The sequence below is a fragment of the Syngnathoides biaculeatus genome, chromosome 14 (genome assembly GCF_019802595.1).
Source record: "Syngnathoides biaculeatus isolate LvHL_M chromosome 14, ASM1980259v1, whole genome shotgun sequence".
Taxonomy (NCBI): domain Eukaryota; kingdom Metazoa; phylum Chordata; class Actinopteri; order Syngnathiformes; family Syngnathidae; genus Syngnathoides; species Syngnathoides biaculeatus.
Genome location: NC_084653.1, coordinates 6,655,635 through 6,679,660, shown reverse-complemented (window position 1 = coordinate 6,679,660; position 24,026 = coordinate 6,655,635). Strand labels below are relative to the sequence as shown.

Here is a 24,026-nt window from a genome sequence, read left to right as displayed (position 1 = left end):
GGAACTGGTGATTTAATGAAAAATTAGTTTTTAGTCAGGGATTTTTTTCATTTTCTTGCAATTCATTTAAGTTGAAAGTTACATTTTCCTAAAAATTTTCAATGTGACAGTGTTCTTCTGCAATAAACACTGAATTTATTTTAAGGCTTTTAACACATCTTAACCGGGGGTGCCAATAATTATGGAGGGCACTGTAAATGTATACCTCTTTACCACCCTATATAACTGTATATGACTCTACAATGTGGTTTTCTTTTCATTTTTAATCTGTTCCTAAATATAATGTGCTCTTACTTGGAAAATATTTTGGAAAATTTTACACATAATAAATGAGAAATTACTGTAAGCTTGTAGCCTTTTATTTGAAGGGTATGCACCTGAACTCAGTGTTTTGGTACAAAATGTAAAAAGTAACTTCACATAGCAATGGTGATTTTTGTTTTACAAATGCTATAAGATGCAGATTCCTTTCGGTACTTACCGATCAAGCATGTTTGTGATACTGTTGAGACGTTTGTGAATTTTGTCGCAATTCATAATGTTGCTAAAGTGAAGTTTGAGACAAATGTTAGGTCATCAATGCTTATTTTTGTTTGAAGATCAAAATAAACACTAAAAACCATCAGTGAAAAAGTGCAAACCGTTTTACATTGTTAGCTGTCTCAATGTTTGCAAACATATTTTGTTTCAATAACCCAATTGACTTGAGAGTTGACCTCACTGAAGCTCCAAGCAATGTTGGCTGAGGCTCGAAGTGGGAGCGAGTGTGTCAGACGTTACACATTATGAAAGCTTCATTTGCAAAAGATGTCTCCATGTGTGGTGTTCTTCGGTGGTTTTTGCCATTTGTTTTTGGTAGTAGGTGGACTGTGGGAATGAAAACTGGGAATCTACATTTTTAAACTTTTAACAGTTTAAGCAGAACTGGGTAGTTTGTCCCAGTTCCAATCAATTCCTGATCCCTAACCCTAAAAAAAGTCTTGACTGTACTCTTCTCCCTTCCGCCTATTTGTTCAATCCATTTACAAAAGTCTAAATTGTGTACGTTCTCTGCGCAGGTATGCACAAGATGACTCCCCCCATCAAAGATTTGCTCCCTCGATTGACTCCCATCTTAAAGAATAGACACGAGAAAGTGCAGGAGAATTGCATCGATCTGGTGGGCAGGATAGCAGACAGGTTAAGATTTTCTATACTTCTATACCCCGAAATTAATTGTGTGTATAGAAAATCATATAAATCTATTTTTTTTCCCTCAGGGGTGCTGAGTATGTGTCAGCTAGAGAGTGGATGAGGATTTGTTTTGAGTTGCTGGAACTTCTCAAGGCGCACAAAAAGGCCATCCGCAGAGCCACTGTCAACACATTTGGCTACATCGCCAAGGCAATTGGGTGAGTACCTTCATGTGTTGTAATGATTGCTTTTGCTATGGCCACACTTAAGCCTTTGAAAAACATCAAAGGAGATGTATTCACAACACGTGGTGCTCAGACACTTGAGCAGACAGCCCTTTTAGGCAAAAGAAATCCTGTAGAAAGTCATTTCTTCAAAAGGCACAATAGTGATACAGTGAAGCCATTTTTCAAGGGAATACATTTTGGATGTACCTGCAAAAAGTGAAAATATATGCTATAGCAACCATGCAAAAGGATCCACACATGCATTTTCTACACCACTGATCCTCACTACGGTTGTGGATTTTCTGAAGCCTATCCCAACTAACTGCGGGCAGGCTGCAGGCCACACCTTGAACTGGTTGCCAGCCATTTGCTTGGGACATTTTAAACAACCATCCACATTCGTATCTAGCTATCTGTTAACCTGCCATGCATGTTTTTGGGATGTGAGTGAAAACTGGAGTACCCAGCGAAAAACCCACGCAGGCACAGGGAGTAGATACAAGCTCCACACAGCCAAGGGCGCAATCGACCGTCGTTCATTAGAATTGAGAGACGTATGTGCAAACCAGTCGTCCACCTTGCGTCCCCATGCAGAAACAGTTTTTTAAATGTATTGAAACAAAAAACACAAGTACCAATATATAGTAAATATTGTAGTGTGTAGTAAATGATTAATGAAGAAATATATTTCTCAAATTAGTTGATTAGTCACTGATACAGTAGAGCTTCTTTAGCTGAAAATTGTTCATTGTTCAAATCCTCAGAATTTCAGCCTCAGTAAATATCTTTATTAAAATCTGAAAAATAAGAATTTAATAAAGTAGATTGTTTCTTCAAAATAAGATACAGTAGTGATCAAAATAATAGTGGTTCAATGTGACTAACCAGATTAATCCACATTTTTAGTGTATTTAATAGGTACATGTTAAACAAGTTATACAGTATGGTGCAATAGATTCTCGGAAAACCAAAGACCTAGCCTTCATAATATACACACTCTTAAAGCTGTTCAATTTGTTGAAAGGAATGTGTTTAAAAAAAAAAATAGCAGTCTGCACAAAATAGTTTTGAGTTAACGGCAAACTTTTTTGTTTGTAGGATTTTCCAATCCTTTGAATCATTAATATTTACTTGCATGACCGCCGTGTTTTATAACTGCCTCACATCTGTATGGTGTGACGTCAACCAACTTGTGGTACATTTCATTGGTTGTTATTATTATTATTGTACTCAAAGTGTTTGTCTTAAAGAAATACACAAATACACCTGTACATATGTCGTACGGCTCAGGGTGACCACACTTTGCTGTCCACTGGGTCCTTAAATGTTTCTTTTTCTTACTTGGCAGACTATGACACCAAGCCTTCCTCGGATTATTTCCATCTGAATTAAGGCAAAATTTCGCGATACAGCAGAGCATTTTCACGTGTCCGATGGTGGTGGTACTGCATGTGTTTACACTACAATTCGGCCTTGATTTCTTTGTTTATGGACAGAATACATCGTATCCGTGCAAATAGGTCTTGTGACTTGCCAAAATGCCGGTGCCCATGAAAATTGGTAAATGCTGATAAAAATCTTCTCAAAACACCATTAAATGATGTCAGATTAACCTCAAATTTTCAAGGCATAGTACATATGACGTGACCTATTGGATTAAGGCTTTGCATTGTTCAGTGGAGTATTCCTTTCAATAGGGGACATCTGAATCAAACCTGTTTTTCACAAAATTGATGACCTCACTGCCACACTGCAATTTTTTTTTTTTTTTCACACCCCTTTCAACAAATTGCCCAATTGTACAGACTTCAGAGTATGTATACAATGAAGGCTGGGTCTTGTTGGTTTTCTTAGAATGTACTGCACCTACTGGTAACTTGTTTGATGTAGCAATAAAAAATATGATAAAAATGGGGATTAATTTGATTTGTCACATTTCACTTCTGTATTTTAAAATGTCTTTTTACTGTGGAAAAGAATTAATAATTATTGCCTATTTTCTGAAATGTTATGGACCCAACCAATAAGAGAGTAATAATCATCTACAAAAGTCCTTTTTTTATGTAATGGATTGCAAATGTATCGTGTAGTTTTTTTTTAAAAACTGGTAATTGGAATCATCCCCAAAAATATTAACTAGATTCTTAAAATAATCTTTAGTTGCACTACTGTACAGTCCCTTGAATACCCTTAAAGCCACTTTATACTCCCGCGGCCGACAACGCTCGCATTTCATCACGTGACCGACGCATTGCCCCGCGCAGCACCTCTCCGTTTCTTGTGTGTGGCTTGCTGCGCACAAGTAATAGTTGCTGTATGGGGAAAGCCGCAGAGCTCATCCATGTTTGGCCTGTTTTTGTCACATGCTATGAGGACATACCGTTCCTCCTGGCTTTATATATCACTTACACACAGCATAATTAAACGTATTAGCTACTCATTTAGGACCATTTGTTCATGCAGACACGCTTCCATGGTCGACACTGTGTTTGCTTTTTTCCTTGTTACGGAAAGGAAAGTAAAAATAGTTAACGGAAATTACCAAAATGTGATGAGATAACTCCTGTCTCCGGCGGCTTTGCCAATACCAGCCATTGTGACACCTCTGATTTGGCGAAGAACTGCACTACATTTTCAAAACTAAACGCGTGGGATGGACTCAATTATAAAGCCAAAACTACGCGCAGGAGAGCCGCAGTGATGTCAGTAAGATTGAAGTATAAAGAAGCCTTTAAACTTCAGTAATGTGTAAGATATGGAATTCCAGTGTTAGTAATTATCACTAATGTTGAGAGGATACGGAAAAAAAATTTTCACCATAAAGGCCATATAACTACTTCTCGAAGAATATCAGGATATCGCCAGCATATCCTCTCTCATGGCAGCCGTGAGCATTTCACGGAAACGATCGTTCCGTTACCGTGTCGTTACCCAGCCTGAGAAAACACGGAACCGCAAGTCCGTTTCCCAGATCTCAGGGCTTACTTTTAATAAAATTTACCCATGTGTGGAATGTAAAACAAGTTCTCAACGAAATACAACAATCTGTATAAAACGAACCTACATGAACCCCTTTATTTTTAATGATTAAAATGCCCAGCTTTGTCAGTGTGGTTTACAAACTGCACCGGTTTCCGCTTCTGCGCTACGCATGCGCAAGGTCGAGGTATTCATATCCGGGTCACTCAAACGCTAGTCAAACATGTCGGTTGCTAAGCGTAAAAGACAAGAGACTCTGTCCCTAAAGACGTTCCAAAAGTGGACTATATCTGAAGAATTTATTACCGAAACCAATGAAGAAGGTGAGGTGATGAAGCTGAGGTGCAGAATATGAATATAAAATCGTTTCCCACCGGTTCCCAGGACAAAAATCAACGGAACCGAAAGATTGGTTACCATACTTGCCGAAATCCTCATGCCTGCATGAGGTTACTCACATGTATGCATAAATATGAACATATATTGAGTTAACTTTCTATTTTTTTTTTTATTTTATTTTATTTTTTTTTTTTACATATTGTTTAACAAATCACTAATTGTGTTGCCACACTCCCCTTTACAGCCCACATGATGTCTTGGCTACCTTGCTCAACAATTTGAAGGTGCAGGAGCGCCAGAACCGTGTCTGCACCACTGTGGCCATCGCTATTGTGGCCGAGACTTGTTCACCGTTTACTGTCCTGCCTGCGCTCATGAATGAGTACCGCGTGCCTGAGCTCAACGTGCAGAATGGTGTCCTCAAGTCACTGTCATTCCTTTTTGAGTACATTGGTGAGATGGGCAAAGACTACATCTATGCAGTCACACCACTCCTGGAGGATGCGCTGATGGACAGGTGACTTGATAATGTTGAGGGAGTTATAGTTTGGCTGAACACATTTAACAGTTCATCCTAAAACAGGTTTGATATTTGACATCAATAGAAATAACCTAAATTCCATTCTACTCTGTGAAATTTGACCTTTCTACCAAAATGTGTTGTAGAGTTATGGTGTCTGTTAAGGAAATGGTGCCCCAATAGTGTCTTGAAAGTGTATATGCCATAAACTTAGCATTTTCAGCCCCTCGTTTGATCGGGAAGACGGAATACTTCCATACAGATTTGAACCTGCGGCTGTAAATAATGCCGCTGAGCGGTGGAGGCGTGAGCTGAGCTCTGCTAAGTGCCGTAGCGGTGAGTTTGCTCTCCTGGCTTGCCGGGCTGTAAATAATGTTGAATATTCAGATGGTTCTAAGGGCTTAATGATGCGAAGTCTGACGATCTCGATCCTGGCTTGGTGGGTAGCGAGCTCACAGCTCTGCTGCTTGGCGAAGCGAGCTGCCCGGCCGAGCGAGCTCCTAGCTCGGCGGGAGGCGAACTCATGGCTCCGCCACTCAGCTCAGCTCAGCTCATGGTTCCACTGCGTGGCGGCATTATTTACAGCCACAGGTTAAAATCTGTATGGAAGTATTCCTCTGTCTTCCTGATCAACTGAGTGGCCAAGCCGCTCACGGCTGTCCTGCTCACGGCTGTGTATGGAAGTATTCCTCGGTCTTCCCGATCAACCCATTCTGCTATTTCTTCATCAGATGAGGATAAATCCGAGAAATCAGCGCTGGGCATAATGGTGTCCCATGTAATTGAACATTTGGAAGGCCACGTAACGCGTCGCATACGCCCATGTAGGTCATATGACTCACGAAAATGGCAGTGCCCCTGAAAATTCATAATTGTCAATAAAAATCTTTTCAAAACACTATTAGATGAGCAGATTTAACATCACATTGTCAAGATAGAGTACATATTACATGTCCTATTGGATACATTGTTGATTCAAGCCACCGGATTTCCCCTTTAAAAAAAGGGGGTGGGGTTTGGAACAGCAAGGTCAATTGACCCCTCCGTACTTAACCACGCCTCCTGAAGTGACGTCACGCCACGTGCGCCTACGTCAGACAAACAATTAGCAAAAAGGGCGGCGCAGAAAGAAAAGAACAGAGCGAAATTGTCTGATTTACCGGCTGATTTCTCTCTCGCATTCTTAGCTAACAGTGAAATATCGTTGAAAAGCAGACAGCAGGGCTTCAAGTATTTCAGCGAGGGGTATTTCAATGGTATTTACATACATATCGACGGAGAAACCATTGATATTAGGGCAAGATCTTTCCAGAGTCAGAGGAAGACCGAGAAGCCACATAATATATTATAACCCAAAGACAAATTCGTCATTGACAGTTTCCTATTTTCGTGTTGCATATCACACTTGTGTGCAGAATCTGTATATGTATCTGTATAGCCGTTTGTGAACCACCGTATGAAGGAATGAAGGCGAGGTTTGATTTACAAGTAGTTTCTCTCGTTTTCTTTGTGTAACGTCACGTGCTCCCCTCAATAATTATTCTTGAATTAGTGCCGAACCTACGTAAGTCCCGACCGAGTACGACAAATCACTACTTTAGTGTCCTCAAACATCCTTCCTTCAGTCTTGGTGTCTCGGTGCACCTCGAAGGCTTTTAGGACTGCTAGTCCGGTTTATCTCAGCTCATTAGCCACGAAAAAAGGGACACGTTTGTGCAGTCAGATCATCGCAAAATATTGCTCAACACAGATCAAGTGTGTCAATCATTCACACTTAGCTATGTTATGTAAGCGAAGAACTGCTAATTCATTTATATGAGACATGTATGGAAAATCAAATATAGGGCATACCTTCGTGCAAACACAGTCCGGTTTACCGTAGCAGCGAACAAAGGGGCACGTTTGTGCAGTCAGATCATCGCAAAATATCCCTCAACACAGATGAAGTGTGTCAATCATTCACACGTAGCTATGTTATACAAGCGAAGAACTGCTAATTCATTTATATGAGACATGTATTGAAAATCAAATATAGGACTTACCTTCGTGCAAACATATCTGTTCCGGTTGATGGATTCAGTTGATCATGCGGTCTTCCACAAAGTTTGATCCATCGAAGACATTTTTCGTACTCTGTCTTCTGTTCCGGTTGATTTTAGATGGATTCAGTTGATGATGCAGTCTTCCACAAAGTTTGATCCATCGAAGACATTTTTCGTACTGTGTCTTCGGTTTTGGAAACGGTACGAATTGAACTCCACCAACTACCCTTTCAGGATACCTGTCGTCACTATTATAAAGTCTGTGACTACACCTCTTAACCATATCTGTTGTTAAAGAACCCAAATACGCGATAAAACGCTACCAAAAGCTATACTGGACCATACAACGTTGTCTGAGGAAACTGCGGGTCCCAAAAAGGGGCGTGGTTTATGCATATCTGCCCTCTGATTGGTGAGCGGCACGGATGACGCAATTTCTACGGAGGGGTCAATTCCTTTGGGTTCCATAACAAAAGATGAATGAGACAAAAGTGAAGAATTTTATCTTTTATTTCGGTACTATTTACATCAAGATGGGTTAATTCAGGACAGCGACTTTTCTTTGATTTGTCTTTTGAAGTGTGCAACGGTGTTGGAACATGACTATCGGTACACAGTTTAAACATACAAACAGGTGATATAACAATGCTCTCTGCCATGTGTTCTTCGAACTTTAAAATGCGTGATAACTTTCAATCATGACTTCTACTTTCTAGTTACGGCATGCATCTTATTGCATGCACCATACGGCCCCTCAATGGTCAAGATGTGCACAGTAGTTAATGTAACTGGTTACTCTACAGTTGCTGATTGTTCTCTTTTTGAGTTATCTTTATCAAGCTATTTCCAACATTCCATACTACAAATAAGTAAATTATGTATGTTTATTGCTAAAATTGGATCGGACTGGTATCGGCCAAAACTCAAGGGTTCAAAGTCAGTATTGGATCAGAACCGGAAAAGTTGGATTGGGACATCCATAATATTTGTAGAATCTCTTCATAAATTTATTTAATGAGGATATTCTCGGCCAGGGTCAAACTTGACGCGGAACATATTGTATGCTTTGGTGCTTTGACGGGTTTTTAAGGGTTACCTGTGTGTTCCTGCAGAGATCTAGTCCACAGGCAAACTGCCAGTGCCGTTGTCCAGCACATGTCCCTGGGTGTTTACGGCTTTGGCTGTGAGGACTCCCTCAACCACTTGCTCAACTACGTCTGGCCCAACGTGTTTGAGACGTCACCTCATGTCATCCAGGCTGTGATGGGCGCACTGGAGGGCCTGAGGGTTGCCATCGGTCCTTGCCGCATGCTCCAGTACTGCTTGCAGGTAAACTTCTTGATATTTAAGCAAGTCCAAGGTCCATCCATCCATCCATCGATTTTCTTTGCCACTTACCCTCATGAGGGCCGCAGGGCGTGCTGGAGCTTATCCTATTATTATCCTGTCAATGGGCAGGAGGCAGCCTTTACACCCTGAACTGGTTGCCAGCCAATCGCGGGGCACATTGAGAAAAACAGCCGCACTCACAATCACACCTAGTAGCAATTTAGAGTGTCCAATTAATGTTGCATGTTTTTGGAATGTGGGAGGAAACCGGAGTACCTGGAGGAAAGGCACGGGGAGAACATGCAAACTCCACACAGAAGAGTCCGGGATTGAACCCGAGACCTCTGAACTGTGAGGCCAATGCTTTACCAGCTGGCCACCGTCCCACCCCAAGTCTAAGGTCTTCATAGTCAAATTCATGAGCAAGTTTATTGTGTATCTTTTTTGCACAAGAAAATGAAATGGGCAATCATTTCCAATAATAATCCATTTTGTAGCAATTGGAGAATCACCAATTGCCTTTGGCTCTTTTTCATCGCCGAAGTTGACTCTTCCACGCTTGGGTGTGACATCAGAACCATGAATGCTAAACAATTTGGACATAGCGCAGTTGTGGAAACTTGAACCACAATGTTGGAACACTTTGAAATGCTTTATACGCCATATATGAAACACCCAAGCCTAAGGAATTAAATTAAATTGCAAAATGACTGCATTTGAGCTTTTTGCGCAGACAGTCCAGCAAAGCGGGATATTACCTCAACTGCAGAGCTGCAGCTCTCACCACGTGGCATCTTGCATTGAGATAATCACATCATCATTACATCAGTGTCTTTGAAAAGCCACAGGCTTATGAATGCTTGATCAACTTATAGCTCTGATGTTCCAGTTTTGTGGCATGCCTGTGTGAATCCCACCACCCTCCCCCCGATCAATCGCAGTCCATTTAAGCTAGTCTGGTCAAAATGAAATGTCCACCCAACTATTCCATAGCTTCATGACCATGCCAGACAATGTTTTATTTATTTTATATATATATGTGAATGTGTGTGTGTGTGTGTGTGTGTGTGTGTGTGTGTGTGTATACACACAGACCATATATACACACTAGAGTATATTTTATCATCTCCTGCATTCCTCATATTTTTTAATACATTATATCATGGCCGACAAAAAAAATCAAGCCTCCTTTCCTGTGTTTTAAGGGTCTGTTCCACCCAGCACGGAAGGTTCGTGACGTCTACTGGAAGATTTACAATTCTATCTACATTGGCTCACAAGATGCACTCATCGCCCACTATCCTCAAGTGTACAATGACGAGAAGAACATGTACATCCGCTACGAGTTGGACTATGTCTTGTAAATATTCCCTCGTTTCCCAGGTTTTTTGTTGTTTTTACTGTCCGAAGTCTTTCACCCGCTGTTTTCCTTAAGGGTCCCACTTGCAATGAAAACTGAGCATTACCGTAGGTTAAATACAGCAAAGAACAATTAGTCTCTACGTGCTCCAATAAACCCCTCCCCTTATTCTTCTCCAGTGTTGAAAAGTTGATTGATCCTTGGAGTTGTTTTAAATATTTAGGTATTTCATATGTATTGATAGACATTCGGCTTGGCTGTTCCCTCTCCTTACCTTTTTCCATTTCAGATCTCTGTTCTTATGATTAGGTTGTTTTTATTTAACCCAATAAAAGGTTTGTGTACACTTTTTTGCACATGCTTCTCAAAAATGTCTTCATGAAGGAAAATAAGAACTCTAAAAAAATGCCTTAAAAAGAAATTTGTTCGAGTGCACTGTAAGGTGTATAAAACTTTGTATCCACATTTCCTTTCCATCTTGGACAGCAAGGCACATTAACTCCGAGTTCATAGTGCTTAGCCACAACAATCAAATGAAGACGAGCAATGGGGACTCTGCGGGTGACCTTCCTTTGGCATGATGTCATCGCTCACAAGCCCTGCTCTCTAAAGTCTGTTTCAGGTCAGAATTACTGTAGTGTATTTAAAAAAAATCCCCGTTCCTCTCAAAACTTTAAGAAGCTTCTTTTCTCAAAGTTTCTGCAACAATGGAATATCAGAACTATAACTGAGACGGCAGTGGATATCCTGCACACGCAGTGAACGGGGAACGTTGCAGAGATTTTATATATTTTTTTGACCGCGTCTGATGAATGACAAGGTTGTCTGAGTGACAATTTGAGAAGTAGGGTTGTCAAAACACCCCCTTGTTTACATAGTGGAATTACTAGTTTACCCACATCCTGTCTTTGATGAACCCTTCACAGGCTGACTGCATTCCATTGTGTTGGTACCCTTGATGGAACGCGAGTGACCTGGAGGGAAAAAAGGAGAAAAAATTACAGCTCGTAATCGTGGCCACTGAGTCAATCTACCCTGTTACAACTCTGATTTGCCTCTGAAAGTGGAAAATGGCCAGGTTGACTTCCCACCCAATTCTGTCAGAGAGGATCCTTTGGTGGTCCTGATAACACTACCGTAGGCAGAAATTCACTTTCGCCCCAACATTCTGTGGGAGTTCTTTACACAAGTTAAAGAGAGGTATGCATGCTTCCTCCAACATCTGATACCTCTGAAGCTCACCCAAGCTGAAATATTGCAGTGTCAAATTTGTCCCTGCCATTTCATATTGGAGCTTTTTACACGAAACAGTGTAAAGTGGGCAACTGAGCCACCCTCCTACATTGGATGATATGTTTAAAGCTGTAAAGTTACAGGGACAAGTGGGTCCCACCATTTTGTGTCAGAGCTATTTATTTAGTTAAGTATTTGCACCCTTCTCAATTTCAAAGATCAGAGAAATACATAAGCATAGAACATAGTTTTTCAAATTTTTTTTAATAAAAGGGGGGGGGGGTAACTAGCCCTGTGCAAAAACGTAATTGCCCTACCTTGTTGAATCCCGAATTGACGAATCAGATTTTTGTGGTTCTTTTTGACTGAATACACACAAGCCTGCTTACCTTCAGACCTATCCAATCAACAAATCACTTAATCTGTTTGTTTTATGATTTGCAAAATCAAATACTTGACTTCATATTAGTAAGCAAAGCAAGTTTAACTATACAGCACATTTCATACACAAGATAACTCTGTGCTTTGCAAGATTAAAAGCATTTGAATATAAAGAAATACAATTAAAAACAATCAAAAAATGCATATGAAAAATTACAATTAAAAACAGCATAGAGTGCAAGAAATATTAAGTGGAAATACTATTAAAAGCATGAGGGGGGGGGGGGAGTTTTCATTTAAAATCATTCACACTTGGGGCTGACCTCACCTCTGCTGGCAACTTATTCCATTTGTGTGCAGCATAATAGCCAAATGCTGCTTCACCATGTTTGCTTTGGACCTGTGCTCCACCATTTGATGTGAGTCAGTTGATTTCAGAGCTCTAATAATTCTGTATTCCAGAAGCATTCATTTCTTGTATTTAGGACCTAAATCATTTAGTGATTTTTATACTGGTAGCAGAGCTTTAAAATCTTATTCTAAAGTTGATTCGAAGCCAGTGTAAGGACTTTAGAATTTGAGTTATATGCTTTGTCCTCTTAGTTCTGGTCAGAACCCGAGCTGCAGCATTCTGAATGAGCTGCAGCTGTTTAATATTCTTTTAAGGGAGTCCAGCCAAAAGACACTTACAGTAATCAAGTCTACTTGAGTCAAAAGCATGGATGAGCTTTTCCTTGTCTGCTTGACACGTACAACTCTACAACCACTCTAGACATGTTCTTCAGATGGCAAAAGGCAATTTTTGTGATTGATTTGATATGAATGTTGAAAGTCATATCGGAATCCATCATAACAACAAGGGTTCGAACTTGGGCTTTGGTTTTTAAAGCCACTGAGTCCAGCTGTTTACTCACTGCAATACTTTTTTCTTTATTGCCAAAAAGAATTTTCAGTTTTGCTGTGGTTTAGCGGAAGAAAATTTTGGTTCATCCAGTTATCTGCTTTAGACAGTGGAAAAAAAAACCTCAATTGAACTGTAGTCATCTGGGGACACTACTAAATATGATTATCTGCATAGCTATGATAGCCAAGATTCAAGTTTTGAAAAATTTGAACCAAGGGTAGGATATACAGGTTGAACATGAGGGGTCCAAGAATCTAACCTTGAGCGACTCCATAGGTCATTGCCATTTGTTGAGATTGAGCACTTCAAATGGTTAGAAAGTTACTTTCTTCTAGTTAGGACTTGATAAATTAAATTATAATGGACCATATAAGGACCATTCCATTTAATCCCACCCACGTTTCCAACCTTTTCACCAGTATGTTATGATCTATATCAAAAGCTGCACTGAAATCCAACAAGACCAAAATTGACACTTTCCCGATTCAGAATTCATCCTTATATCATTTAGCACTTAGATAAGAGCATATTCTGTACTGGGATGAGTTTGGAAACGTGATTGAAATTTGTCAAAAAGTCCATTTAAATGAAAGAAATTGGTGCGTTGATTAAAAATAACTTTGAAAAATCTTTGCTATGAAAGGGCGATGAAAGATGGGTCTATAGAGCTGAACCTACGTCATAAAATGACTTGACTTTTGTTTACCTCGCCATTTTGCCGGTCTAACGAAGATTTGTTCAATGCTAAATCGGTTGGAGACGATACAAAAATGTCTTACAGCACGTTGCTCAGAGTCTTGTCCGATACAATGAAACATATAAAAGGTGAAAATAAACGAAGGTCCATGGAAAAATTAGATAAACTCTGCATAGAGGACCTGTATTTAATGCCGAAGTCGATGTTTTCACCGATAAGAAATTGGACTGTTAATTTGCTTCTGCTTGTCTTGGTCAACTGGATCTACACGTATCTGGTGAGTAAATCGTCGATATTTACACGGGAAGGTTTGAAAGCGTATAAAAGTCCGGTCAGTTTTTTTTTAATACGCATTGTTCTCAAATGAGCCTATTAGGCATTATAAATACTTCTTGGTCATTTGAGATTGAGAAGAATAATTTTGACCTGAAATGAAGCGACCGCTACACAAGCGTGTGTGTATTTTGGTTGGGCACCGTCCATCATGTTTAATTGCTGAAATCCATTGATGTTTTTTGGTCTTTTCAGCTAATATTCCATAAAATGATCTCTTTGAAAATCTGTCCGATCTGTTGTGACAACCAACAGCACAACAGGTCTCGGGCAATTTGAAAAATCTGCTCTGGTTCAAGGGCTCCCGCAGTGCAGAACAGCTAGGTTTGACCGGCAATATGGCGCCGTGCAAACTGCAACATCATGTGCACGAGGAATCGTCCAGTGCTCTGTTTTCAAGAAGTGGCTTAATATCAGCTACTTTGAGAGCTTTTGGAAACTTGCCAGACTGACGTGAGCAGTTTATTTGCTGAAAATCAGTTTAGCACTGACTTCACAATAGTTGTGAAAAAGTCAGATGAGTTGAGACAGCCTGTTGATGGTTTCAACCGCTGAACTGCTTTCTCTACAGTTTTTTTGGCCAATTTTATCAAATTGTGACAAGAAAATTGGGATCGCCGTGACTGCTGTGAAGAAAGCAAGAGAGAGACAGTAAATAGGAGGCCGACGTATTGGTCACACCCGAATCAAGCGACGAGATGGATAATAGGCTGATGACCCCTTTTTTTTTGTGTGGGGGGGGGGGCACACACTGTCACACGATCCACCAAAATTGCCTCAGCAATTGACTGGTCGATTGCGATCGGTTTTTGAGGTGAAATTGTCGAAAAGGTCATCAACTGTCTCAGCATTTACAGTCTGTGGCACAGGTACAGTCTCCATACATTTAGAGGCAAGAGACATGACAAGGACTATGTTAGTCATCTTGTTTAGTTAGCCTTTTTCGGGGTAGGGGGGTTTTATGCATTCATGCTAACCTGGCAACAGTCTGTATTGCATTGCAATGCAAGGAATTCCAAAGATATACCAATCCGTAGAAGAGGAAGAAGCGGCGTTGCTAAAAGTTGAGATTAAAAACAACAACAACAAAAAATAGGTGTAAGGTGTGGCGAAAGATTCGGCACTAGAAGATGGCAGTTGCGTTAGAGGTCTGCTGTATTGGATCAATTTTCATTATGATTTGGTATTATGGTTAAAAAAAAAAAAAGGTGACAAAAATGCATTCCACCTTTAGTAAGAACAGTACACATGAGTGCACTACATGTGAGTATAATTGTTATAACACAGAAGTGTCAACATTAAAATGTCGTCTGGTGTGTCAGCTCATCATTGTCAGGCCTCCCAAATGAGATTGATTCTAAACACACCCACATGCCAATTTATAACAGCATCTGACCACTAAAGCAACCACATTATTTGTTTATTTTTAAGTCTCAAAGATTTCCTTTTTTTTGTGTCTGTTTACCAAATGAGCTGTACAGTTTGTCACATTACAATGTAAATAAAACCCCTGAAACTATATATTTTTTGTTTATGGATTTTCTCACAAGTACAGAAGTTACAAGGCTGCCAGCACAATTTGAAATAACTTTAAAACAATTGTGTGCAATAAATTCAATTATAATCTGTTGTTTGTTTGAAATTTTATACATGTCATTTTTTAATGTAATACTGTAATTTGCAAAAAAAATAAAAATCTATTAGCACTCCAGTGTATGTTACAACTGGAGCAAAATTGTATTACTTGACTTCCAACCTGCTTAAACCAACTAATGACTCAATTTGCTTTGAATTAGTGGTGACTTGACTTACCTGATCCTTACCCCCCCCCCTCCACCAGACACACACACACACACAGTGACTTGGGTCTTGCTTGAGATTTGAAGGTTATTACTTGAGACTTGCTTATGACTTAAACGTGACTTATTCTCATGTGTGTATCTGCTATATACTTATGTAACAGTTTTTCAGAAAAAGTGAACAATGTGAGTTAAATTAGTAATAGAAAAAAAGTTGTCTGCTTATATCGGCTTTACAATGCATTTAACAGGCTAAGTTAAATGAGTAGAATAAGTAGAGGACTTATCCATAATTAGAGTTAACTAGCAGAGTTAAATCAATGGTTAGTGAATTATGGTCATCACTTGGAAATTTTGAGGCAATACGTTTTTTCAAGTAAACTCTACTTGTCAGGGTTTCCAGTGTTCAGAAGAATTAGGAGTTGTTTTTTTTTAACCAGAAAATCCTCCAAGGAAAACGTTCATTCATTACTTTGTGACCTCAAATTGAAGCACACTTGGGTTCTACACTTGAGTAACACTCTAAAGCACACCAGTAAGTCCACTTCTGAATGGCTTAAAAAACAAATTTTGGGTCAACGACGAGACTTCAATCTTACTGAAATGCTGACATGATCTTAAGAAGTCCATTCAAGCTTGAAAACCCTCTATTGTTATAGAATTAAAACAATTCTCAAAGGAAGGGGTGAAACTTTGCCAGTCATAGGGTATTCTTTATCTATTACTTCGTTTGATGATTTTAAACATGTTGGCTCAGCTGGTAAAGCGTTGGCGTCACAGTTCTGAGGACCCGGGTTCGATCCCGGCCTTGCTTGTCTGGAGTTTGCATTTTCTCCCCATGCCTGCGTGGGTTTTCTCCAGGCACTCCAGTTTCCTCCCACATCCCAAAAACATGCAACATTTATTGGACCCTCTAAATTGCCCCTAGATGTGATTGTGTGATTGTACGTGTGGCTGTTTGTCTCCATGTGCCCTGTGATTGGCTGGCAGCCAGTTCAGAGTGTACCCTGCCTCCTGCCCCTTGACAGGTGGGATAGGCTCCAGCACTCCCCGCGACCCTCGTGAGGATAAGCGGCAAAGAAAATGGATGGCTGCATCTTAAACATTAAAGTAGGTAAATTATGCAACAACAAGAATTTTAGAAGGACCAATACTTTTTCATGGCACCGTGTAGAGTTGGCTTTTCCCTCGCTTCTGATACTACCTCTGAAGCATTCTGTCTGTTATGATTATATAGAAACTGACATCGGAAAACCAAAAAAAAGCTTAAAAAACACTTTTAAGGCCAGCGTTAAAAGGTCTACAAGCTCTCATTTTTACTTCATTTTTTTAAAACATTTGTACATCTTTTTGCAAAACGTCATCTTTGTCTTTGTCTTGTCATATCACCAATGTGTAAACTGGTAAATGGATGCATGCACACGGTGTGAAAGGGTTAAAAAAAGACCCTCCCCCACTCCTATCCCCAGTCTCCTGTTCACTTTTGCTGTGACCCACATTCCTCCTGCAGTGCACACATACTCAACCCTTCCGATTCTGCTTCAGTGAGGAGGAGGAGAAGCTCATTTTGCACGTTGTCAAGTGCCAAGATGGTGTACTTCGCTCTACTTGCCTAAACCTCATGTTATCACATGCTTGAACCTTTGATTTGCTTTATCGCTCATTTATGTAGCAGGTAGAAACATACCCTTATAAACTGACAGGCCATAGTATTAGGTACACTTCGACTCTAATGGTATTAAAATGTCCTACATTTATAAAGATACCAATACAGAATTTTTGATTGGCAAGGAGGTATTTATTTTGTTTATTTGAGTGGTTGGAGTCTGTGCCGGTGTAGAATTGTACTGCATGAGTTGTGTCTAAAATGTCATTTAATATTGAACACTGCGAATACAAGTGGCAAAGTGAATTGTATCCAATATCCATCCATCTATTTTCTGAGGCCCTTATCCTCAGAAGGGTCACAGAAGTGCTGGAGGCTATCCCGGCTGTCTTTGGACAGGAGGCAGGGTACACTCTGAACTGGTTGCCAGTCAGTCGCAGGGCAAATATGTACACCATCACTAAGCGGGAATCGACCACACGCTACCTGCACCAAAGGTAGGCGTGTGTACCACTACACTATTAGTGACACTATAGTGTTTGGGTGACAAGTGTCGATCAAAAGTGGGTGGACTCAATAAAGTGGCCAGTGTTTATGTGGTTCCCTTCGCGGCCGCCTGGTGGCAGCAGCGAGAGGCAGTCGCTTGATGCTTAGGGAGCCTCTCGTGCATCGAACACGGCAGCCTTCAACTTCCTTATCTTTCCTTGTGCCTCTTGCGCGCCGGGGAGGAGCGAGCCTCTGCGGGCGAAGACTCCCGAACGACCCCTCCGCCTTCAATGTGGATTGTTCGCGGTTCCTGTCTGTTGTTCGGCAGAAGCGGCAGCAGCAGCCGGCGACCGGCCTCGGTGGTGTGCACCGGGCTCGGCTTTTTTCCATCACCGCCAACTCGTCAGTCGTGCAGGAGGAGGTGGAGGTGGAGAAAGAGGAGCGGGCCTCGCAGCCATAATCGCCCCGAGATTCCGGCGCTATCGGCGGGCGTGGATGAGCCGCCGGAGCCAAGCCAGCGATGGCTGTTCTCAAACTGGCCGACCAGGTACAGCCGCTAGCTGTCGCTAGCTTTAGCTTGCCAACATCTAGCGAGCTCCGCGATTCACTTTCACACGCAACCGCAACACGTTTTGAACCACATTTGTATTTGTACCAATTCGGCGCTGAATAATTGCACGGGAAATTACGACTCATGTCACGTTTTAACCACAATTCTGCAGGGACATGATACCAAGTGGGGGCGTTCATGTCCTGATTTTTCCCATTGACTTCATTAATTAAACATATTTGCAGAAGACTAAAGCATCCAAACAAACATCAATTTAAAAGAAAGACACGAAAGATCCTCTAGCTAACAACATAAGTCTTCAAAATATATGAAAAAAAAAATCGTACCTCAACTGCTGTATCCACAAATGGTATATTGTAATATTTATTGCTCAGAGGCTTTTATTGGTTTAAAAAAAAATGATTATGGGAAACTACTATAACGTTCAGTTTGTAATTATTTTTTCAAAAATAAAGTAAAGAATAAAGATTTTAAATTCCCATGTATTATAATTTATACATTAATAATACATGTAACTATTCTTTCTTTTTCCTGACATGAAAAAAAAACTTAATGGGCAATACATACGCTGCACAATAATAAAAAAAAAACATTTTCTCGAAGTAGAATTATAATGCTTATTTGTTGTTCACATATCATAACAATGAAATGCAAATGTGCCCTCTAGTTCAGTGGGCATTTTCAGGATGGGCTCCATCAGCAATCTGACTTCATGCTTTGCAGATGCAAATACTTTGATCTTTTGCTTGCACCTCTGTTTTAATATATTTTCATAATAATTTGACCAATCCCAAGTAATCTCTGTATTTACCTTGTGAAAATGCGCCCAGGCATTGTTGCTGAAAGCATTAACCATGCAGTATTTTGTCTTGTCAGCATCCAGTGAAAATCATTTATGGCATAAAACATTTTGCAAGATGCTTCCTATCTGAAAAATAGAAAAGCTAATTTTGTGCACCCCCCCCCTTTCCTGATTAAAACCAAAGCAAAAATAATTCCAAAATGTGTAATTGCGCACTTTACAAGGCACAATGGCATAAGTGTGAATACATCCGTACAATAAATGCACAGAGAGATGTGTGCAAGGTTTTCACTTCATCACATGATTCTCTTTAGCGCTTATAAGCACTTAAGCACCTTAAGACCTCACCGAAAAAAGTGCTTTGAATGCGATTTTGCACTCCAGAACCTTAAGGCCCCAAAATGCTGCTCAGCTGGTTCTAGAATAATCTGTCAAATTGGCTTCTTCAAGTCTCTATAGATATGCTAAATATCTGCTGACACTTCTTTCTTCCTAAAATTAGTTAGTATATCCTGTTCACATAAAAGAAGAAACAAGCGAGGTGCTTATGCAACACAGCGCTCTCTTTTTCCACTGCTTTCTCTATATGCCCAATAGCCACTTCATTAGCTACACCTTCATCCAGCCATCCATTTACTTCTGCTTACCCTAGGTCAGGTCATGAGGTCATCTTAATTTGAGAACTCCCTGAAATTGGGTAAAAAAAACAAATTACAATACTAGCTGTTATATTATCCTAATAATAAATTAGAAAGTGAACAAAAGTAATTGGATAAACAGATTTTTTTTTCATTTGATAGCAGAAAATTAAGGCCTGACAGATTCATTGAAAAATTATTTTTTTTTTACATATTAACAAATTACAACGAAAGACACTGCTGATGATATTCAAACAAATATTCCCTCCAAAAATCTGCCACATTTTTACACAATGATGCCTTACTGCAGGACAAACATAATGATATTCAGACAAACTAAAGTTTTTATAAAGTTTCTATCCACCCATCCATTGTCTGATCAGTTTATTCTAACAAGGGTTGCCGGAGTGCTGGAGATCCCAGCTTTCTTTGGGCAGGAGGCGGGGTACACCCTGTTTTGGGGATGTAGGAGGAAACCGGGAGTGGCAGGAGAAAACCCACGCAGGCATGGGAGAACACATAAACTCCACACAGGCTAGGCCTGAACCCTAGTCAACAGAACTGTGAGGGAGATGCTTGTGCTGCCCAAATAGAACTAATGAAAAACAAACGGTGGCCTTCACGTGTGAGAAAACTAGAGGTGGATTATAAGAGAAATAGGAATCTTATTGCTCAGGTCTACCAAATGACGTGGCCCTGTGTTTTATTCCCAAAAGCCCGAGGGCTCGTTTTTCCACCATAGCAGAAATTCCCAACGTGGTGCGGTGTCATCCTTCTGTAGCAGGGCAGGAATAACTTGCATTTGTTTTCTTTTACGCAACTCAAAAACTATAAGACTTCCTGTTATTTTCAGACAACAACACGATGCCTGATAACGGGATTCCGCAGCGAAAGAGGTTTTTCTTCTTCTGTAGTTTTAGTGGTAGCTAAACAGAGCTATTCCTTGAACTACAATATGACAAACCACATTTAAAAAAAAAAAAAATTCAATGGTTCTACCCAGTATGCTCCCACAGTTCAGAATATTGCAGGAAGTGCAGGAAGTCATTGGCCTGGGAGCTGTGGTGAGACGGGGGCCAACACAAGTGTTTTGCTGCCCCCGGGGGCAATAAGATGAGCCAGCTCGGCCGTTCCTCGCGCCTTTGAAGACATGAACGACAAGGCGGTTTGTTTTTTGGAGCAAAATGGGCCACGCTGTGTGAGCTGCGCAACCATCTGATGTGTTTAAATCACGGAAATAGTAATAGTAAAACTGAAGGTGGGCCTTACTGAACTTTTGCAGGGAGTATTTTTAAATACAATTTCAACCTTATCTGGCATACACATGTAGAAAGAAGTAAACGAGTAACAGTCTCAACATTAACAATTAGGCAGAAAACAAAGTTATCCACTGTAAATATTAAAATACAAGACAAATCTGAGTTGCATCAAACATTTGGAACCATTCTTAACTGTTCAGCAAATGTAAGTTAAGTCAACTGTAAATTTCTTTCGGCTTGTCCCATTAGGGGTCGCCACAGCGTGTCATCTCAGATGAACGTTCATATTTGTTTGCACAGTTTTTACACCAGATGCCCTTCCTGACGCAACCCCTCTTGGGTAGTGGAGGCCCCAGTGAGATAGATACAAACTCACTACCCCTGGTTTACCAAACCAATGCTCTAACTGCTGAGCTTTGGGGGTCTCAAATTAAGTCAACTGTATAATGTAAAAACAATGATGCACTTGTAGTAACCTATTAATCGATTATATTATTATTCGCCGATTCCAAAATATTGGCAGTACCTGCTAGTTCCAGGACTTTTTGAAGCTCCCCACAGGTGGTCCTTGGCTCTTGGACAACTTTTTGGATCATTTCTGTCAGCAATCTTGCGAGGAGCACCTGATTAAAGCAAATTTATGCTGGTATGATTGGCTGTACACTTACATATTATGGTCCCAACAGTGCTGATTGGAATGTTTAGAAGCGAAGAGATGCGCCTGTAACCAATGCCATTGTTATGTTTTGCAACAATTACTTTGCGGTGGTCTTGAGCCAGCTCTCTGCTCTTACCCATCACGAGATGTGTCTTGACTCAAGCCTTGGGAGCGATGAGACCTTTTTGTAGGCCAGCAATTAGGACTGAACCATCTGATATTAATTTGCGCTGAGAAGGGGCTGGATTACTGTTTAATTGTTGATCGACATTAGGTGTTGTCTTGGCTCTCCGTGCCTTTTTGCATCTCCCTTCTTCATGTGTTTAATTCTTTTTTTCTGTCATTTCACATTTTTACACACAACTTAATTTCTGGCTTCATCTGTTCTATTTTCTTCTTGTGTATTGATTACTTGGGTTGTTCCCAGGAGAGGACGTACGTGTAAGGCTGATAAGAATCATAAGGAGGCAACAAAACGTTATAGAGCCTAGCAAGCACTCCTAGTGTTACTGGTTTCTGCCGTTCTGTTGATCCATCCATCCATTTTCTTTACCGCTTATCCTCACAAGGGTCACAGGAGTGCTGGAGCCTATTCCAGCTGCTGACAGGCATGATGCGGGGCACACCCTGAACTGTTTGCCGTTCTGTTGAATCATGCTCTAAAGTTTTGATTTGTGAAGTAATTTAGTTTCAACAAAGTAATGTAATTACAGTTAGTTAGCGCCCATTATCTATCTATCTATCTATCTATCTATCTATCTATCTATCTATCTATCTATCTATCTATCTATCTATCTATCTATCTATATCTATCTATCTATCTATCTATCTATCTATCTATCTATCTATCTATCTATCTATCTATCTATCTATCTATCTATCTATCTATCTATCTATCTATCTATCTATCTATCTATCTATCTATCTATCTACACATATACAGATTAGGACTGCACAACAACAAAGGCGTAAACACTACATTAAAAAAGACGCTAATCACTGTAAAACATCAAAAGGAAATAATGCCCTGAACTTCAATTATGGCATTATACCAGTAGGTCTATATTCTCATGCGTACATTAAGACAAACACAGGACTATGTGCATTTGTAGCTATCACATCCGCTTCACAGTTCTGTGGTTCTGGGTTTAAATATGTGTGGCATTTACATGTATTGAGCCCTTAATTTCAAAGAATCTTATATAAGACTTGTGCCTTTTGAAAGTTAACATGATGAAGTAGTGGTTGGCACATCTTCCTTAAAGTGTTGAGGGCCTTGGTTTGAATCTGTTGAGTTTTCTTGTTCCCTCCATGCTTGCCTAGGTTTACAATGGATACTACACATTGCAAAAATATGCATGGTTGGTTAATTGACGATTCTAAATTGTCTGTAAGTTTGAGTATGAATGGTTGATTCTCTAGTATGCCGTACAATTGCCTGGCGACAAGTCCATAGTGTACCCGTCCTCTCGCCCAAAGTCAGCTGGGATAAGCTCCAGCTCACCCGCGACTGTAGTTAGGACACATAGAAAGACAAATAGCTTTTACGGAGTCTAGCATGTGTCAGTCTGCAGACGTAAATCACTGCACATGATGATGACGAGGATGCATTGTGCATTTATTTATGTATTTTAGCAACAACTGTGCCTTGATGTTTTATGGAGTTTTTTATTTATTTATTTTTATTATTATTTTTTTTTACACCCAAAATATTATTCGAGTTTTATTCTATTTTATTGCATCTTGTGGAGAAGCACTCATCATTTCATTGTATGTCCAATATATAATGACCATCAAGGTTTTTGATTGATTGATTTGATGCAATGCAATGGTGATGGCGAAGGGCAGCATAGAAGTTGAGAAGAAGAGGAAGCGGTTTGTTGCTGCGTTTTAAAGCAGAAGTGAATCCACTGTTGTCACTTCGCAGAAAAACAGGGTTAGTGAACAGGAAGTTAGGCAGGAAGCTTGACTGCAAGAGCATATTAGCTGCTCTCAGCCCGACATTTGACAGGTTTGTTACTTTGAGTTGATACTTGAAATATGTTTGCAGCGATTCAATTGCCAACACTTTTTGCTGTGGTTGTCCATGCAACAAAAACAAAACTTTTTTAGTTTCTTTAGACTGTGTGTGTGTGTGTGTGTGTGTGTGTGTGTGTATATATATATATTTATTTATTTTTTGACAATATACAAAAAACAAATACAACAAAAACAAAACAAAAGTACAAACCTATCAAAATAGAAATACAGATAGTACCCAATATTTTCAGCATATGGATAGCGGGTAAATTGGTGGTGCTCATTGTATAATGGTAGAAGGGTTTTCCAGATTTTTTTAAGTCAACATTGGGGGTGCGCATTATACTTCAGGACGCATTATACTCGAGAAATTATGGTATATATACTTTGGGATATTACTCCAAAAGAAAGTAACTTTTTTCATATATGTTACAGCATAGTATTTTATATGATGATGGAAATAATTTTATGACAAATGATTTTTATTGGATTTTTATATTTTTTTTTACCCCTGATGGGAAAATCCTAAAGTCACAACCACTGAAAGGTAATCAAGACTTTAAAAATATATAAACTTAGAAATAGTACGCTGGGCCTTGACAACAAGTGTGTAAAAAGCTGACACTTTATTGGCCACTGATTGAAATACTTAATTTTTCTTTCAAATACTT

The 24,026-nt window shown here is 39.9% G+C and overlaps 2 protein-coding genes and 1 long non-coding RNA gene across 10 annotated transcripts in view; 2 read left to right on the top strand and 1 right to left on the bottom strand.

Annotated features, from left to right (window-relative positions):
- Positions 1-10,315, top strand: part of sf3b1 (splicing factor 3b, subunit 1) — a 28,169-nt gene extending 17,854 nt beyond the window's left edge. For all 3 annotated transcript variants that reach the window (XM_061840901.1, XM_061840902.1, XM_061840903.1), the window contains 5 exons: positions 1,059-1,179; positions 1,260-1,391; positions 4,963-5,235; positions 8,393-8,609; positions 9,815-10,315. In XM_061840901.1, the coding sequence (XP_061696885.1) occupies positions 1,059-1,179; positions 1,260-1,391; positions 4,963-5,235; positions 8,393-8,609; positions 9,815-9,973 (902 nt within the window). In that variant the 3' untranslated portion in view covers positions 9,974-10,315. The remainder of the gene's footprint in view (positions 1-1,058; positions 1,180-1,259; positions 1,392-4,962; positions 5,236-8,392; positions 8,610-9,814) is intronic.
- Positions 10,316-17,375: 7,060 nt separating this feature from the next.
- ankrd44 (ankyrin repeat domain 44) overlaps positions 17,376-24,026 on the top strand; it is a 62,421-nt gene continuing 55,770 nt past the window's right edge. For 5 of the 6 annotated variants that reach the window (XR_009798123.1, XR_009798121.1, XR_009798122.1 and 2 more), the window contains exon 1: positions 17,376-17,955. Coding sequence is in view for 3 of the 6 variants with exons in the window: in XM_061841591.1 (XP_061697575.1) it covers positions 17,929-17,955 (27 nt within the window). In the remaining 3 variants the exon portion in view is untranslated. The remainder of the gene's footprint in view (positions 17,956-24,026) is intronic. The other variant, XM_061841592.1, reaches the window with a different exon arrangement.
- LOC133512459 (uncharacterized) lies at positions 18,674-21,487 on the bottom strand. The gene is made up of 3 exons (XR_009798195.1): positions 21,438-21,487; positions 21,205-21,301; positions 18,674-19,468 (listed from the first exon to the last, which is right to left on the bottom strand). It is a non-coding gene; the product is annotated as an uncharacterized LOC133512459 (long non-coding RNA).